This window comes from Mytilus galloprovincialis, chromosome 7 (assembly GCF_965363235.1).
Source record: "Mytilus galloprovincialis chromosome 7, xbMytGall1.hap1.1, whole genome shotgun sequence".
NCBI classification, from domain to species: Eukaryota; Metazoa; Mollusca; class Bivalvia; order Mytilida; family Mytilidae; genus Mytilus; species Mytilus galloprovincialis.
Genome location: NC_134844.1, coordinates 3,063,445 through 3,084,468, shown reverse-complemented (window position 1 = coordinate 3,084,468; position 21,024 = coordinate 3,063,445). Strand labels below are relative to the sequence as shown.

General features: G+C 32.0%; 1 protein-coding gene across 1 annotated transcript; it reads right to left on the bottom strand.

Moving 5' to 3' along the window:
- Nucleotides 1-7,845: 7,845 nt before the first annotated feature.
- On the bottom strand, nt 7,846-19,519 carry LOC143082131 (uncharacterized). The gene is made up of 6 exons (XM_076257686.1): nt 19,447-19,519; nt 13,568-13,647; nt 11,996-12,098; nt 11,620-11,723; nt 10,648-10,740; nt 7,846-8,147 (listed from the first exon to the last, which is right to left on the bottom strand). Exons 2-6 carry the CDS (start codon nt 13,629-13,631, stop codon nt 8,074-8,076), a joined length of 438 nt encoding a protein of 145 aa, XP_076113801.1. The 5' UTR covers nt 13,632-13,647; nt 19,447-19,519; the 3' UTR covers nt 7,846-8,073.
- Between the last annotated feature and the right edge of the window lie 1,505 nt (nt 19,520-21,024).

Sequence of the window (21,024 nt, the reverse complement as noted above, 5' to 3'; positions counted from 1 at the left end):
ATTGACAATGAGGGTCGGTTGAAAACAAAACTTTACGACAAAAGAGATGATTTCAGCTTTCCAATTGTGAACTTTCCATTTCTAAGTACCAACATTCCAGCAGCACCTGCATACGGGGTATATATCTCCCAATTGATACGATATTCCCGTGCTTGCATTTCCTATCATGATTTTCTTGATAGAGGGTTACTGCTCACAAGGAAGCTATTAAACCTAGAGTTCCAAATGGTGAAGTTGAAATCATCCCTTCGTAAATTTTACGGATGCCATCACGAGTTGGTTGACCGTTATGGAATAACCGTTTCACAAATGATATCAGATAGGTTCCTTACGTCGTAACTGCAATCCCCTTCCCTTTCATGAATGTGACCTACCGAATTAGACTATTTACCGGATTTGTAATCACATAAGCAACACGACGGGTGCCACATGTGGAGCAGGATCTGCTTACCCTTCCGGAGCACCTGAGATCACCCCTAGTTTTTGGTGGGGTTCGTGTTGTTTATTCTTTAGTTTTCTATGTTGTGTCATGTGTTCTATTGTTTTTCTGTTTGCCTTTTTCATTTTTAGCCATGGCGTTGTCAGTTTGTTTTAGATTTATGAGTTTGACTGTCCCTTTGGTATCTTTCGTCCCTCTTTTTTTCTATATATAGAGTATATATATGTGAGTTCATACGCTATTTAAGAGCTTAATAACATGTACGTCATAAGTTAAACTCCGCTATAAGGATGATATTGTGTTTACAGTGTCAAAATGCATGTTTTATAGGCTATTCTCAAGTTTTGCGCGTTTTATGACCGACCAGTCGATCACCTACATTAAAGTGTGTGTTGTCATTTCACAAATCCTAGTAAATATGAGATTAAGTATACTACAAAAACTATAAAGTCTGCTTCTGATCTTATCATTTCTATCAACACAGAAGGAAGACTTCTGAATACAATCTCATTTATTTCTCAAGTGTAACATGGTATTGGTCCCATCGTTGGATATTTTTATATCTATAATGTGGAATCAGGGTCATACATATCGAATAAAGCATATGTTAAAATCATTTAGGGTATGCTAAATTCAATTAAGCATATGCTGAATTATCAAGCTTATACAGAAATCAAGTAATCAAGGATATAAGAATTCTACAAATTTATTTCAGCATAATTATGCTAAACAAATATCAGCATAAGCTAATATAAAAAAAGAAGGTGTGGTATGATTGCCAATGAGACAACTATCCACAAAAAACCAAAATGACACAGACATTACCAACTATAGGTCACCGTACGACCTTCAACAATGAGAAAAGCCCATACCGCTTAGTCAGCTATAAAAGGCCCCGATAAGACAATGTAAAACAATTCAAACGAGAAAACTAGCGGCCTTATTTATGTAAAAAAATGAACGAAAAACAAATATGTAACACATAAACAAACGACAACCACTGAATTACAGGCTCCTGACTTGGGACAGGCACATACATAAATAATGTGGCGGGGTTAAACATGTTAGCGGGATCCCAGCCCTCCCCTAACCTGGAACAGTGGTATAACAGTACAACATAAGAACAAACTATAAAAATCAGTTGGAAAAGGCTTAACTCATCAGATGGACAAAAATACAAGTGGACGTAAACTCATTTCAGCATATGCTAAACTCATTTCAGCTTATGCTTAATCCATTTCAGCATAGCCATCCTAAATTCAATAAAGTATAAACTGATTTGCTGAATTTAAAGAAAATATCATCCAATGATTGCATTTGTTACATAATTCAGGAACTACCATTTGATTTCTAGGGGGGAGGGGGTATCATGAAGGATTTTTTTATCCTGATTATTTTTCTTCAGCTTTGTTTTCGCTCTATCTCTGGTCAGTTTTTCTTAGAAAAAATGTCCTGCTTTTACGTTATCTCAGCTTTTTAGTCCTCCCATGTTTTGGCCAATATTGAGGTGCAGCTTATCGTCAAATTTCACCCCCCCCCCCCATCCTATAATAATCAAATGGTGGTTTCCAAAATAAAAAAATGTTGACATTCATTGCAAATCTACATAACACTAAAACCATCACTGTAAAATGTTTTAACATCTGTACATTTTATGTTGCTTAATGCAAATATAAAGATGTAAAATTCAACAGTTGAGGCTGAGCAATTTTCTGCAGTTTTTGGGTTTTTACTAGTAAGAGTTATCTCTCATTTTCCACATAATTTCTTCACTGATATGAGGGGTGATAAAAGGAAAGGGAGACTGTGTAATCTATATAAAAACCAGAAACGAGGAACACTTATGAACCACATAAAAAAACGACAACAATTGTCCTGACTTCGGACAGGTGCAAACAAATGCTGCGGGATTAAACATTTTAACATACTCGAAAGAGGGACCGTCAAAATCATAGATTAGAAATAAAGTGACAATGCCATGGCTAAAATAAAAAGACAAACATACAAATAATAGTATAGAAGACACGACATAGAAACATAAAGACTAAGCAACACGAACCCTACCAAAAATATGCCAAAATAAAAATAGTAATTTGCGGTATGATGGCACAACTATAAAATTCAAAAGGTGACGACAGTTAAGATGTTACAACAATAAGTGGAAAAAAAGTCCAAAAAAAATAAATCAAAACGCACACACAAGTTTGACTTGGAGCTCATCGGCAATTAACTTTTTTGATTTGAGCCTATTGTAGACGAAACGAGCACAACATTTTGAGAGAATTATTAAAAATTGCTTTGTTTGGATTGAGCGTCACTCTTTTGCTTGTTGTAGACAAATGCACACAATAGTTTAATGCTCATTGCCAATTAACATGTTGTTTTTTTTCAACGTCATTCATGAGTTTATTGAAGAAAAAACGCGCACTCGAGTTTAAGGCTGGTATGTAAGATGAGTGTATCACTAACCACATCTACTTAATTTTATATTGACACAATTTGTGTTGGATTTGCTTAGTTAATGTACAAAAATTTACAGAAATTGGATTACGATTTGATGAACCAGAAAGATTTTTTTTCCAAGCTTATATCGGATAACATAAGTTATAAGGTTCACTCACCACCTCCATAAAGGGGTAGTAAAATCCATAGGGTTTGAGGCCGGAGACCGAATCCCTTATGGATTTTGTTCAGAAACAACATTTAACATCTAAACAAAACTATACAAGACGCGAATAAAAGAACATTTAAGATCTACACAAAACTATACAAGACGCGACCAAAATATCATTTAAGATCTAAATAAAACTACACAAGACACCAACAAAAGAACATTTAAGATCTAAATAAAACTACACAAGACACCACCAAAAGAACATTTAAGATCTAGACAAAACTATACAAGACACGATCAAAGGATATTTAAGATCTAGACAAAACTATACAAGCCACGACCAAAAGAGCATTAAAGATCTAAACAACTCTATACAAGAAACGACTAAAAGATAATTTAAGATCTAGACAACACTATACAAGACATGATCAGCAACTGAATTACTGCCAACTTTTGTGTGGATAAATTAACGTCTACCTCATGTTTTTACCTACATCTTGAAATTGATAATGAGCTCGAGGGTTGGTTTACGACATCAGACATCACTTCAGTTTCATAATTGTGAACTTTCCGTTTTTTATGTAGAAACATTCCAGCTACAAACGGAGTATGCCAGTTGATACAATATTTGATGGATTGCATTTTCTATAATATAATATAAATGACTCCTATATTGACCTCCTTGGTATAGGGTTGCTGCTCACAAGGAAGATACTAAACCAACAGTTCCAAGTGGAAATTACTCTTCGTACATTTGACTAGTTGGTCGATCGTTATAAAAAATTCGATTCGCAGATGAAAATTCACCAAATTAGACTTATCACGTATTAACATGAGCAATACGATGGATGCCTAATTGAGAGCAAGACCTTCTTAACCTTCCAGAGCACTAGAGAGCACCAATAGCATTTGGTGGGGTTCCCATTGAACAGTCTTATTTTTCTATGTTTTGTCAGTTTATTTTCGACTTGCAAGTTTGAATGTCCTTTTGGTAACTTTCGTCTCTCTTTTGCATATGTGAATCACAAAAATTCATTTGATGCTTTTAAATAAAAAAAAAACCAGAAAGGATGTATGTCAGTCTTTATGGTGTTATATATTAAACTCGTTCACGAATCTCTTGTCTAAAGTAACGATTTAGATTCCAATGTTTACCCTGATTAAAGGATTTCGAACTGCGATTTTTTTCAAACGGGAAGGCACATTTTAAATTTTACGGAGACGTTTGTTTACCGAGCCCGATAATTGAGATATGATGCGGTTATATTTATCGGTCCTTTGAATTAACTTATTCTAAAAGGATACAAATTCTGCTCAGTTATTATATCTTTATATATTGTTTTTATCGGTAAAATCATAATATAAGTTTGTTATTATTAAATTAAAACCAAAGGTAATATTATTATTATACACATATGGTTGTACAATCTGTCGTTACCACTAGTTTGGCATTGCATAATGTCATGTTTTTCTCTGCTGTTAATTAAGTCTTTATACGAAATCCATTCGATGTTAGATGTTTGTTGTTATTTAAGTCTTTGATACACGATTTTGTATTAAAAATTGAGAAAGGAAATGGGGAATGTGTCAAAGCGACAACAACCTGACCATAGAGTAGACAACAACCGAAGGCCACCAATGGGAATTCAATTTAGCGAGAAACTCCCGTACCCATAGGCGTCCTTCAGCTGGCACCTTAAATAATATGTATACTAGTACAGTGATACTGGACGTCATAAGTTGTAATTGAATTTGAACTGACATTCAGTAACTGGGTGTGTTCTCATATCTGTTTTTAACGTTTTGTTTTGTGTTTTTGTGATTGCTTTTGTCTCGCGTCGACTTAGTTAAAAAGTAAGACTTACGCGTACTGTTACTAACGGCGGCGGCATTAACAATGTTCTTGTCTATGATAAGGTCAAATTTAAGGGGAAATATTATTATCAGGTCAATAATATTTGGTACGAGATTTATTAGCATTGGCACATTTAATTTTCCACGGAGTTTGATCTGCTTCCTTCTCATTCATGCTTTATTAACTTTGAATGTTTTGCAGTAATTATATGTTAAAGTAGATGTTTCAGCATAAGGTGGACATGGTGAATGTCTTAAGTTTAGTCAATGATATTTCGAATGCATTTGCCAGTCTCTATTCCATGGATATTATATGGCCCCACCAACTCATCATTGTTCATTCACCTGAAACTTTTACATAGTTTACAAGTTTTAAAGAATTGTGTTGATGTTTATTTAACATTGACATTTTACACATCCATGGAGGTTAGTTATTAGGCCCTTTAATTTTATGGTCGGTGTATAGACGTTGAATGGTTTGCATAGTTAACTTGTTTACCACTACCTCCCGGGATCACAAAATTAAAACCTGACCTGCTATGCAGTATTTTTTTTCTCAATGTTGAAATTCGTATTATGACCTATTGTTGCTAACATCTACAGCATAAGGTATCAGATTGAAAGTTGTTGCATTTGCAATCACACCACACCTTCTTTGATTTATATTGATACGTATACATGACGTACAGTCAAGTCACAACATTTGGCAGGAATATTGTTTTATACTAAGTTCAATCCACCATTGTCTACATAAGAAAATGCCTGTACCAAGTCAGGAATATGACAGTTGTAATCCTGTCGTTTGATGTGTTTCAGCTTTTGATTTTTCCATTTGAATAAGGACCTTCTGTTTTGAATTTTTCTGGGAGTTCGGCAATTCTTGCACACATTAAACATGTCAAAACATTTGCAATCAAAGACGTTGATAAATAAATAGGAAACCTTCCTTGGTGAAAAGAATCTTTACGGTGGCCTATAGTTGCTATATTCCTTGTCATTTTGGCCAGGGTTAAAAGTTTTTTCTATGTAGTCAAACTACATCATCTTATTTTTAAATATGACTTTTTCTAACAATATCTACATCATCGTAAATAAAGAAAATGAAGATAACAAACTTGTTTAGCCGTGGTATATAGAAAAATATGTATAACTAGGTTTAGTTTAAACATATTTTATTGTTCAAAATGACAAAAGGATCAGACACAAGTTTTACAACTTAGTAACGTCTTCTCCAAAACTAGGTGTACTGCGAGAATCGTTAAAAAACAAACCTTTACCAAAAATAATTCGAATCGAAAAGCAATATATTAAAATTATAAAATGATGCATGTTAGTGTCCAAATACAAAATATCTGCTGCACATCAGGACGAGAAAAACTAGCATAGACACAAAAGACAAGTATTACCTTACCACCAGAAAAATAAGGGTTTTTGGACTTTTGAATATTTTGCCAGGAATCAGGTCATGCACTTTCAGACTCTTCAGGGAATTGTTTCAACAGTTCAATAACCTGCAGAGGTACTCCCATTTCTACTTGACCTTATCATAGACAATCTTCAGGTGAAACTATTATACATTATAAATGTTGGATTTATTAGTAATCTATATATATATATATATGTATATATAAGTACGTCTGAGTCAGTGACAGCTCTACAACAGATTTATCCATCGGATCACCAGCAATGATGGTGATACATGGCTGTGTACATAATGTATATACAACTCGTCTAAACATCAACCCAACAATGGTAGATCTGTAAATTTTTTGTTCTTTCCTCGCCGGGATTCGAACCCATGCTACTGGGATATCGTGACACCAAATCGCCTGCACTTTATCCGGTGCGCTAGACCACACGACCACCTTGGCTTCACAATAATAAAGCTTTCGGTGGCCGGGTGTTACCATTCCTCGTCAGTTTTAATCTAGCGTCGTTATACAGTACATTATATATAAGGCATGGAGATGTTATTGTTACAGATCAGCTCAATTATCTATAGTAAAGGACCCTACAAATTAATGCAAGATACAGCCACAGAAAATAATTATATTTATAAGTACGTCCAAGTCAGTGACAACTCTACAATATAATCTGTTAATCTATAATTATTTTCCTGCCGAGCGTTGTGACTTGACTGTACGTCATGTATTATGACGCTAGATTAAAACTGACGAGGAAAGGTAACAACCGGCCACCAAAAGCTTTATTATTGCGCTGCCAATGTGGTCGTGTGGTCTAGCGCACCGGATACAGTGCAGGCGATTTGGTGTCACGATATCTCAGTAGCATGGGTTCGAATCTTGGCGAGGAAAGAACAAACAATTTGAAGATCTAACATTGTTGGGTTGATGTTTAGACGAGTTGTATATATATATATATATACGTAGGCCTTCCAAATACCGTTTCGATCCCTAACATCACTGAAGAGACATATATTGTCGAAATCTAGATATTGTGTACAAAAAAATATTGAAACCTTATGATTGTGGCATAACATCTGGGCCACAAGTTTATTGTTTTCTGTTTAGTATTAAATTTATTAAAATCCATTTTGTTACATCTCGTGATCAATTTTATTTGGCAATCGCCAATGGCAGTCAGCAGGGTTAAAGAACATCAGTTGTTCAACCTGTTAATCAAATGCGTTTTGTTTAAATATACTTTTTCACGTTTTCGCTCTTTTCGAAAATGTTGTTTGTGCTGTATTTAGACCCTTCTACAACGGAATTTGTTTTACATGCACACGTATAAAAATTGCGGTTTTTATCCAACGCAATCATAGGTTTGAACGTTGTTTTCAATTTAGACTTGTATATATATATATATATATATATATATATATATATATAGCTATATATATATATATATATACAACTATGTACAATAAGTACTAAGTGCTAGGGAGGGGGACATTAAAGTTCAACAATAATAACTGTTAAATATATTTCTTTTCAGAAATTTATTAAAACAGATTAAAATAAGAAAAGTATTCAAGCGTCGAAACAGATTTTTCTCAATTGTTCGTATTTTAATCGATCAATTCAATCAGTTCAAAAGTGTCAAAGTAAATTCGAATGAGAATGTTAATCCTAAACAGTTTTGCAAACAAATACATATACATGTATCTGTAGTTTATTCAAATTGATGTATAAAAATACGGCATCTAAACAAGCGTATAAAATGTAAGTCCTAAACCAATGACTGCCAGGTTGAGGTGAATACTTCCTGCACCACTAACTGCAAAGAAAAACAAGTTATTTTAAGACATCTTTAAACATGGTCATCATATATAACAATAAAAAATTAAATGAACGATTACTAGCTGAACGTTAATCTATATTGGCCACACCTTCTTCCCAAAAACTACAATCAATGAATTAATAAAGGTGTTAAACGGAAATAAAATATGTTGGATGGTCTATTTTGAATGAAGTTGTATGGTGCAATGGTGTCTTAAGCCACCCAAAGATAGAGCTATAGAATTGTTTGTGCAATTTTTATATATATAATTGTTTTTAAGCTAATGCTTTGCAATTTATCGTGCGGTTCACCTATTTTTATATAAAAATATGAAGAAGTAGTATAACTGCTAATGATACAACTCTCCAGAGACATAGAAGGCAAAAAGTATATATCACTATACAGCCTCCAACAACGAACAAAACCAATAGTGCATAGTTAGCTGCAAAAGGCCCCGAAATGACAAATGTAAAACAATTCAAACAAGAAAAATAACATCCAGATTTATTTAAAAAACAATGAATGAAAATCAAATATGTAACACAGCAACAAACGACAACCACTGAATAACAGGCTCTTTACTTGGGACAGATATATACAGAATCGTGCGGGGTTCAATAAGTTTGAAAACTCTACTCCCCCCCCCCCAAAACCTCGGATATATTGAAGTAAAAGTACAATATAAGAACACTGAAGAGGAAATTAGGTCGAGTTACAAAATATATCACTGAAGAACCTAATATAGCCTATTGTCACGTATTTTCCCCTTATGTGTTTCACAATGGTCCGGAATTCCAGAATTCTTAAGTGTTCAACATAAAATAACGGAAATGATAACTAATGGATTTCTGAAAAACGTTCAAATAAGATAAATATCTGCTTTTTTTTTATCTTTTTACTTTAAATAGACAGAAAGTATCAGATAAACTGATTGAAGATTGATATCGTGTTCCACGAATGTCAAATATGATAAATTCGTAATATGTAATGCAATAATCATCAATTTATTGCAAAGGAAAGCTGCGCAAAATTTAAATGCATGGTAACATTTTGTTGATAATATGGTAGAAAAAAAGGAAAGACATTTCTTTTGAAATATAATGAGCAACATTGCAATACTGGGACATTAAGTTTAAATTTTTTTTTAAATTTGTCAAAATTACCGACTTTTCATTTAACATAAAGTGGTGCCAATTAAATGGAGTGTCACTTAAATTGGCAAAACCTGTGTATTACCTTTGATATTTTTTGTTCACTTTATACTGTGTTTTACACTTTACCTGTCCTCAATTATTTCTATCATTATGAGGGAGTTCCAAATTGATCAAATTTAAAAGCAAATTTAGAGTTCTGATAGTCTCATACTTTTATATGTTAAATCTTCCAAAATTTCCAATGTAAAAGTAGCAAATATACACAGCCCCGCAGAAAATTCAAAATGAAAGTTTATCTAATGGCAGAAATAAAAAAAAAAGCTCAATATACTCATCATAAGCTACCGGATTGCAATTTTGAATTTGCGCCAGATGCGCGTTTCGTTTCAAAGACTAAGCAGTAAAATAATCAAAATAAAGAAATAAAGAACGAAGTTAAAGAGAATTAAGGACTAAACATTCCTAAAAGTTTTGCCAAATACAGTTAAGGTAATCTATTCCTGAGGTAGAAAAAACCTTAGTATTTTAAAATTTTAAAGTTTTGTAAACAGCTGTTTTCAGTTATGACAATATCAATGATAATTCATGTCAACACAGAAGTTCTTACAACTGGGCTGGTGATACGCTCGACGAAAAAACTCTTCCAGCAGTGGCATAGACCTAGTGATTATTAAAACAAAATCCTCATATATACCAGGATCTGATACCAAACCAATCAATTGAATGGATAACAAACGTCACATTTCTGATTCGGTACATCCATTTTTCTATGTAGAACATGGTGAATTAAATCAGGTATTATAGATAGATTTACTTCCCACTAGTATGAAAAGTCGCATTAAATTCCATTTAATTGACAGCAATGTGTGGACAAACCAACAGACATATTTTAAGGGGGGGGGGGGGGGTGCGGAAGATTCCCGATCCCGAAATCCCGGGCTTAAAAACATAGAATCCCGAGGTCCCGAATTTAAAGAAATTGAAATCCCGACATCCTAAAATTCGAATAAAAATCCAGGATAGGTCCTTCCCCCTCATAATTGGTAAAATGTAATATAAGAGTACAGCCGTCAAAACCGTGTCACACTCTTAATCTTAATGTGTTGTTTGTATAGCAACATCAAACCAAAATTAGTTATTGCACAAACATATCAACATTGATATAAATGTTAATTTGAATTGTGGAATAAATATTCAGTCAAAATGGACTTTTGATAAAAGAAAGCTAAAATATCTATAATGCATGGTTTATTAATAAAACAAATAGCAAGATGAGGGAAACTACCACTATCCGGAGTCATTTTCTTATAATTATATTTTTTTTATCTTAATTTAACACATACAATTGTTATCATCTCCGTCGTCGTCATCATCATCCCCATCCTTCTTCTTTTTCTTCTTTTTACTTTTACGAGCAAGGCTGAATGGTTTGGAAACTGATGTAAAGAAAAAATCTATTTACTATCTTAATGTTACAATCATATTAAAACAAAATAAAATATGTAAAAACAACTGATCTGTTTAATTCTGATTAATATAAATTAAATTCATTAATAATCAGTAAATAGTTATCAAAGGTACTTGACTTATAAGTCGATACGCCAGTCGCGCGTTTTGTCTACATACGATTAATTATCGTATACACTCTTCCACAAATTACTTTCAAAACCATTACCGATTTTAGATCATTCAATCTTTCCAATTGTCCCACAAAGTCTTTCAGATTTTCCAATATATTATTATTTATCTATTATTTTAAAAAACGGGACAATCGAAAATACACCGTTATCATTTACGAAAATGAAAACTGAGAAAGAACTTTTCAAATGTACATTTGTATCAGACGTTTACTTGGTACACAACACGCAAGTTAAAAAATACACAGCAATAGGAAGCGCTTTACTAGTTTCACGTCAATGTAATAAGGGGAAATAAAGATTTAACAAAGTTGTTTTTTAACATTCATAAATTCTTAATTGCACTCTTTGTTGTTTTAACAAATTACTCAATGTACAGTACTCCACCAAGTATCCCTGTTACACACAATATAACTGAATATCAAGGGAGAATATACAGTAAAACTTATTTTATTTTATACATAGCCATTTAATACATTTCTATTTTCTATAATTACTTCATAGATAAACATAACTTCATCTAAAATCTTGTCAACATACTTAAAGATGTTACAGACACTGTGTCGTGAAATTTACGGAGAAAAATCCGTTATCAATTCTTCTAATAGTGTTTTGGAAAATGTGAAAATATGAATTAGCTACAGTGTGGTTACTGTTTCTGATAAAAAAAAAACTAACCACAACCGTTCTGGGATAGTTCCTTTCTGGCTTCAGTTATGGTCTCATCGACATCACAGTCAGGAGAAACCTTATTCAAACATTGCAGATAGATGTTTCCTGCACTGTTTTTAAAATAAACAAAACAATGAAATAGCAAAGAAACGAGTTTTTATATAAAAATTGTATGTTGATAACAACATTACTGTTTTCTGAAAATAATATTTTTTTATTTCTTAATTGATTTTCTAAAAATATCTACTATCATTTATCAAAAGTGTAACTGTTTTCATAAATACCTCGTTTTTATTTATAGCGTGTTGTATTTAATGGATGAAAACAATTATTATTAATTGCGCAAATAACAAAACAAGTTCTATATAACACTAGATCTGACCTGCAAATTGTGTTCTTGTCTTGGACTGCCTGTGATTTCACGCTATTGTAAGCTAAGAGACAGAACTGTACGTTTGTGTCAGAACAATTCTGCGCTTCAGTTTCTGAATAATGTATTATCAAATATAATTAATAAAGCTGTATTTATAATGATGATATTCCAATAAGCTTAAGTCTGCAAATCTAATATTTTCCTCTTTTTATTGAACGGCTTAATGTCATCGTGCATGTTACTATCGAAACCACTGATTTTACCAAATAACAAATTGAATATATTGGGCCTCTAATAGAGATATACACTCTTATTACTATATTATCAGAACATTAGCATTTTAATAAAGATTTGGTTTGTTAATCTAATTAATTTTTTTTAATTACTGTCAAAAGTGAACATAATTTTTATATCATTTAAAAAAATATGCTTGTAAATATTGTATAAATGATACACTTTTAACAATGTTTAATGTGTTTAATTGTAAATTTAGTGTCTCGCAAGTTTATGTAGGCTGGGTAGTGATCTTTGTTTCAACTGTTTTGTAGATTGAATTTGTATATCTATCTGTAAGATCAATACGTGACACATTAGAAAAATAGTTATTATCTTATCTTATTATCTTAAGAAATACCATGTATTTTAGACTTTGATAGTTCGCCTCGAGCAAAACTGAATAATACAGTAGAACTGAAAAACTCTAATGATCAGAATTGACGGTATAATGAAGTTTCCTTATTCAACTTAATAAAAGGGGATTTCATGCTTGTTTCTTGCGTATCTTGTTGTTAACGCGCAAACTCTACATTGATGATATAAGTAAACACCAATTACAGGTCACAATTTTAGATAAGTTCTATTTTATTTTACCCCAAAAATGAAATTTAACTAGATTTTGATTGTCGTATAAAATAAATTTAAAAATTGATCGGTAGACTTGATCTTACAGGTTTCCAACACAAATACCAAGAAACAAAACATTAAATCACGAATTTATTTTTTTCCTTTTTTTTTAAGTTTTTATCTTTAACTATTCTAACACAAATTGCCTGGTTAAAGGTATGAACGATCCCAAAACGACAAAATATATAAAAATTAAAATTTTATACATTGTTAGTTTTTAATGTATACTTATCTATGTTGATCGGTCACGTATTAAGCATTTTTTATATGTGAATTATTGGATGACATATTCTTTTTATTGCATTCAGCATGGTCGTTTTAAATGGAAATAAAGTAGAAAATCCAGGAAACCATTTTTTGATGTAACATTATCCACAATTCTTAGCAACTCTCGATGTTTGATAAATTCAGAGGCTTGATATCAACTGATTTACTTCACAGGTAAAAAAATGGTCTAATTCAAATTACTTGAATATCATGGTATTTCATTTCTATCTATGTAATAATGTCTATAATCGGACCACTCAAAAATATATTGACAAGAACATAAAACATGTGAAAATTGACATGTTCTAATCTTTAAGCAACAAGGAAGTACTTTAACAGATAGAAACAAAATAGAAGACATCAAAATATAAAGTATACATTTGAACAGATAAATCGATCAATATATCTTACTTTGCGTGATGATACTTATAAATACAAGACTAATACCGAGACCAATGACAGACAGGGCGAACATTCTCGTAGTTTTAACTCTGTACAAAGAAAAAAGGTATTATATTAGATATGACAAATAACGCCCGCCGTTTAATTAAATATGATATCAACAATAAGTATTAGCCTGATATATCAATAAGAATCAAATTATTTACAATCACTACAAAAGTCGAAAAGTCTGAAAAGACCAATTTTTGTCTTAATTTGCATGAACTTTTACTCAACATTCTCCAAAAGTATGACTTGTGTCTTAATTTTTCTTGACAAATTCTCATTTATATTAAATTTGTATTAAATTTACTCGACATATTCTCGACATTCTGAATATTGTCTTAAAATTTCTTGACAAATTCTTGACATTTGAATACTGTCTTGAAATTTCACGACATATTCTTGACATTCTTATTTTTTATCAGTATGGCTTGACATATTCTGAACATTTTGAATTGTGTCTAAAATTTACTTGACAGCTCTGAGCTCTACAAATCATGACCAATATACATGATATAACTTTATCTTTATTTTATTTCTCTTTATATGATATACTGTTGTTTCAAGTTACACTTCTTTCAACAAAAATAAAAGTTGGGCATGTAAAATAATTGAAAATTTGGACATATAAATATTTTTACAAATGCAAATATAGCTATGAAATCTAAAGTATGAAATAATTTAAATGTGGGTTTTTAAATAATTACAAATTTTGATTCCTAAATCTTATAAATTAAATGATGAAAACCAATCATACTGTAGACATATTTCATTAAACATTCACAAAACTCAACGTTTATATGGTAAATAATTATTGTACCAAAATGTGGTTTATATAAATAGCAAATCATGATAATATACAAATCATTCATTTAATAAAAGAACAATTTGTGTACTGTCACCTGTTGGAATACACATGGACAGGATGTTCCCCATAAAATTGAGGTATTCCACACCCCAGAGTACACGCAACTGTCAAATAGAAATAACTGATTTACCTGTAATCAGCCATACAACTTATCAGTTGACTGACCATGCCAGTACAATTTAAAAAGTTTGTTGATAGATGAAAATGAAAATCATCATTTTGATGATGAAAAATTGAATTAAAATGAATTTTCTCCATCAAAATTATGAAGTTAATTATTTTAACATAAAAACAAATTGAATAATTCCCAAAGATTAAAAATAAATTATCATCTACTCCAGTAGTGGGAGATATTATGGACATAATTGTGCAAATCGTGATACAAGCATGAAATTTGGTATAAAGGTTAACTAAATGATACTTATAAAAAATCCGCTGCTGGCCAGAAAAAAAAATCATTTTTTCAAGATGGCCACCACACATTTTGAAAATGGCGTAATAATAAATTAGCCATTATTTGTTAATCCTTTGAAAGGTGTGTTATATGTAAAATCCATTGTTAAATTTGATAAAAAGAAAATGACAGTTCATAAATTACGACTAGACAATACATTAATGAAACTTTAGGTGATTTCCGGTTTCAAAATGTCGGCTAACGAGTCAAAAATTTCGATTTTTTTTTACTTTCAAGCAATTTTACAAGGGATTTTAATCCTTGAAAGGTGTGTCATGTATAATCCAATGTAAGATATTATAAAACGTTAAAAACAGCTTCTTAGTACGGCAAAACAACACATAAAAGAAAAAAAATAGTGGTTTCCGGTTCCAAATTAGAGGCAAATACTTAAAAAATATTTTAATAATTTTCATCAACTTAACAAGTAATAACACAAGCATGAAATACAAGCATGAAATTTGGTATACAGGTGGACTAAACGATAATTAAAAGAAATAAGTGTGCTGGCCATAAAAAATTTCCATTTTTTCAAGATGGCCACCGATCATTTTGCAAATGGCGTCATATCCAGAAGCAAGGATTTGTATAGTGATATACAAATCCTTGCCAGAAGTAAATCTTTGAAAGTTGTGTTATAGGTATAATCCAATGTAAGGTTTTATTAAGCTTTAAATTACAGTTCTTAAAGTACAAAAAACAACACATAAATGACAAAAAAGAGTGATTTCCGGTTTCAAAATGGCGGCAAAATTTTGGAAAACGTATTTTTTTTTTATAATTTTCATCATTAAACTTAACAAGTGATATCACATTCTTTGTTAAGATTAAATGCCTAGTTTTGTTAGAAAGACAGGTTCGGTATCTTAAAATTATCGGACAGTAGCCAATAACAAAACTCGTACAAGAAAGGACAGAACGGTAGCATTTACAGTCACCAACACAATAGGATATTTCGCCTCCTCATTTCAAAAGTTTCCGGAGGATGCAACTTTAACGGCAGCCGAAGAAGTCCTCGATTTGTTTCTTTCATCCAACCCCAGTGTTCATGAATTGGTACATAAATCAGGCTGAGCCCAAACTTATCCTCCTTGATACGCTGCTCTTTGGATGTCCTCCGAAAAAAAAACTCTTGTAGGCGGAACTACATCACAATGCCGCTGCTTCCTTGGTAAAAATTTACATCGTGCCTCGTTAACAGCAAATAGTGATGTTGTTCTGTCATACATGATGCAAACAAATGCTTATTTTGTGTCCTTGTATGTGTCTTTATACTTCAGCAAAGAAATAAGTACGTCCCTTACATGTTGAAATACTTCCCATGTCATCCAAACTTACCTATTCCCTTAGTGTCACATGCACTGAATGTATGAATGAAAGGAAGAGTAGCTACACGAGGACCAAACGCATTTGATATATCACGTACAGGAAGCCATCAAAAGTCTTCATTCCTACCAAAACCTATTCACAGTTTGTTCCACCATATTTTTGGAGTGCTGCAATTTTTAATACTACTACATCTGTGTCGGTGCTACCTTAAATTACCGTCCTACAACAATTTTCATAATCAGGCCGAACATGGACAAACATTCGTATATCTGCTTCTCCATGCTTACAAGGAATAGATGGAAAGTATCCTTATTAGTCTCTACAGAAGCATTTCTGTCGGCAAGACACTTCGTTTCATTGTCATCTTCATAGAGAAAACTACTCCAAAACCCAACTTTTGTCTTCTCACATCTAGCCTTTCAATGATCCATTTAGTAAATCTACATGTAACACAATATCTACTCTTGAATACTTATCGATGCAATATTTTATTTAAGGCCGTATAACACAATTGCAAAATCATCCAATAGTGTTCCCTACAAGGTGGCCTGGAATTATCCATTGCTGCTTTATCAACGATAAATGCGTCAGAATTTGGATCTGCAAATTGCAAAATGTTTCAAGTTTATCCATTTGCACCGATTTAATACCACTGTTTAAAATGACATCCGAAGACAAAAACGGAGGAGCAGTTTGTCTTTATAGATTAAGAAATATTCCAAATCAATTTGTCCACTGCGACAAGAAATAAAAGTCTAGAAAAGATATCTAAGGTTCTCTAGCTTTGTTTTTTACAAAAACGTTTACAGTTTTATTTTACCGACATAATAGGAAGTTGTTCTTTTTGATCTGTTTATAAGAAACCGGTTCTCCTTCGTTTTGTATTTGCTTCAAACGATCTACAAATTATTTGCCTTTGATCTTTTTAAAGAAATCCTTTTGTGTTCATCAAGTCGTTCATCTATTATAGAATGCCTCAAACTACTAGATCTTGCAAATTCATCTGATAGTCTACTGACTTCTGGTCTAGCTATCATCAATACGTCTAAATGAGGGCTTCGGTTAAACCTTTGACAACACATCGCCCTTTACAATTGCATTATTCTGTTTTTGTCTGATCAATTGTGTTATAAGAAAAAATATTTTCTGGTCTTACGTACAATAAAATTATCATTTTCAAAATCAATTGCCACCTGTGGGTGACTTAAGATAAGGAAAGCCATATGTCGGAGAAGGTCGGTCGCGATCGAGAATATGTTACACGATCAAGACCTAAATGAATACAGTATCATGCTTTATATGGACTGTTTGTACAAAATCTGACTCATGAAATGAGCATACTACCAAATTCACAAGAAGTTGTTATTTTATAATTTAACGCCAGGAATTGAACTGTGGTAGAGATGACTATATTTTCTTACGCCAGTCTATCAAATCATTGAACGTCACAGAGTCATGACATGATTATAATTTCTGTTTTTAGCTTTAATAAGCCGATATATACCTTTCAAGCTAAAATACATAGAGTTATCTGATGCGCGTGTCTAGTCCTAGGTACATTTGAACATACATACAAGAATATGCCGTTCTATGTGTTGCAATGCTGGTTTTAGTGAGGACACATGACACATGTGTCCATCTACCTTCACGTTATAAATCACCCAGAACAAGTCATTTCAATGTGAAATCCACCTTACAATCCTCTGTACAAATCAGGCAATTCCCACTGAATATCCATTACCAAAAGTGGGTGATCTGCCGTTACTATCGAGATTTTTCTCGTTTTTACCACATTTTCCGTCTTATCCATCAAATACCTGATTATTGCAACTGAATGGGCTTGTTTTTAAACAGTGGCATCATAGATTTTACACTTACTTGCTTTTTAGAGTAATGAGATGAACTACGATTTATACCAGTTTGCCCTGGTAGTGCATACAAATCACTCATTATGTCTATAAATAGTTTGCGCATGCGCAAAATTGTTAAATCATATGTGTCATAACCTTGAAAAATGTTATCAAACCAGATCATAATATCATTGGAAATCCCAAATGACTTATTTTATATTAAATAGTTGAAATATTTTTAAATGAATTTTGTAACATTTTCGCGCATGCGCAAACCCTGTATGTGTCAAATATTCATGTCTAGTGAATTATTCACATGTGAGGAAGGTAGCTACCAAACCTGACAGTAGTTTTTCACTAAAAGAAGGTAAACGAAAAGTTTTCCAGAAAAAATCAGTATTTTCAAACTGAAAAAACAGCCATTTTAGAAAACGGCGGTGGCCATCTTGAAAAAATGATTTTTTTTAATGGCCAGCAGTTGTTTGTTTAAAAGTATATAATAATGATGCTTTGTGGTAATTTTCATGCTTGTATCATCATTTGCACAATTCCCTCGATTTTGCCTGCTAATATCTTCCACTACAGGAATAATAAGTCTGTTCACATTTCAGGCGAAATTTATCCTGTTGAGATAGTGTCAAGACATATTTAAGAATGTCAAGAATGTGTCGAGACATATTCAGACATTATTTAGAATGTCAAGAATATGTCAAGACATATTCAGACATTATTAAGAATGTCAAGAATATGTCAAGACATATCGAGACACATTTAAGACAGTCAAGAATTGGTCGAGACTAATCCAGACTCTTATAAGATGATACAGGAAGTGTCAAGAAATGTTAAGACAATTTTCATACTGTCAAGACACTTGTCAAGAAAAATCAAGAACCTTATTAGACAAATTCATACTATGTCAAGAATTTTTAAAAGTTATTCAGGCAAATTAAGAATGTCGAGTAAAAATTCATGCTAATTCAGACAAAAACTGGTCTTTTCAGACTTTTTGACTTTTGTAGTGAATATAACAACTCATTGACAATTTTAAATTACAAAATGAAACACACATTCATGTTTTGGAGAAAAAAGACTCGTACAGATAATTTACAGGAAACGAAAGGTTAAAAGTTATAATCACCTCTTGTCGTGAGAGGAATCATATTCTTAGTGAAATACTTTGATTTTAAACATCAAGTTAATAAACAAATAGAGAAGAGGTCATGAATAATTTCCGTGTTTTAATTTAAACATCTCTAATGCACAAAGAAATCATTTTGTTTCAGAAAAAAAACCCACCATAGACCCACAAATAGCCCCATTATTCCGAATATTTAATGAAATATACCTGTTTGGTTTAAATATCTGTTGCTATTGTCTGTTACTTCATAGCCTATAGAAATCACGAAAATAAACTATTTGATGAGTTATTATTGTAATCTATATATACTTGGCCACTTGTTAATTTCCCATAACTTTATCCACCCACTTTTTTACTAGTGTCCAATCAAGTTTCAAGATTTGTGCCATACTTAGTTTACAATGTAACAATTGGATAATGTATTATTGATTCATCAATCTAAAATGTATGATACAAAACAAAAGAAAGAAAGATGTCAAGGGGTAATGGTAGTCTAAAAATATGATATATTGAAGAAAATATGAATGATAAATTACAAAACGACATAGATCTTCTAGTTATAGGTCGATTTTGTTTAGTATTTAGGAGTACATTTCGCTTTGCGACTGTTTATTTTTACCGCTGCAAAAACAAATAAACAACACAATATATTTTTTATTTATTCTTCTTTGCATGTGCTGCAGAACCGCTAAAAGCTAGAAATATTACACTATCTACTACTTTGTACAGGGCAACTTGCTAAAAAAATAAAACAATAAAACACTGATAATTAACATATATGCTACGTTTGTCGTTTGTTTATGTGTTACATATTTGTTTTTCGTTCATTTTTTTTTACATAAATAAGGCCGTTAGTTTTCTCGTTTGAATTGTTTTACATTGTCTTATCGGGGCCTTTTATAGCTGACTCTGCGGTATGGGCTTTGCTCATTGTTGAAGGCCGTACGGTGACCTCTAGTTGTTAATTTCTGTGTCAGTTTGGTCTTTTGTGGATAGTTGTTTCATTGGCAATCATACCACATTTTCTTTTTATACGTGCATTCGTGCATTTATGTGTTGTTTGTTGGTATTTGTGTTTTTGGAGACCTGTATCATGGAGTCTACCCGTCAACGTTTTCATGTATATTATACAACAATAAAAACTTTAGTTAAATTTCATATTTATTTTTACAACAAAATAAAACTCGATTAAAATTGTGAGCTGTTGTGTTAACTCGTATTATTAATGTAGATTTGGCACCTTAACAACCAGATACGTACGAAACAAGTAGGCTGTCCCCCGTAAGATCAATAAGGACACTTCCTTATACCGTCAACTCTAAACATTGGAGTTTTATGTTTCTTTCTTTTTTAATTAATTGATCAAAGTTTTATTGCACTTTTGCTGTTAACAATTTACTCAATCTACAGCTTCAATTAAGTATCCCTTAAATTAGTCATTGAATATTTAGAGAAAAATATTCAATAAGTATATCTATAAAGTTAGTTGTATTTATTACAAAAGTCATAAATAATAGCAGTTCTACAGAGTACAATTTCATATCGGAATACGGTACCTAAACTGTATTTGATTTATTTATTGAAGCTTCACTGAACCGTGAAATTGATGATGATCTTTGATACTGACAGTATGACTTTCAGCCGACAGTAGAATTTCGAAATGTTTTGTTAGTTTACTCCGTGTAATTGTGAAAAGGAGTCTTAAATGATTATGTAAGACAGTTGTTTTTTCACACATTATATAAACAACATAATGTTTTCTGTTTCACTGCATGATTCACTTTC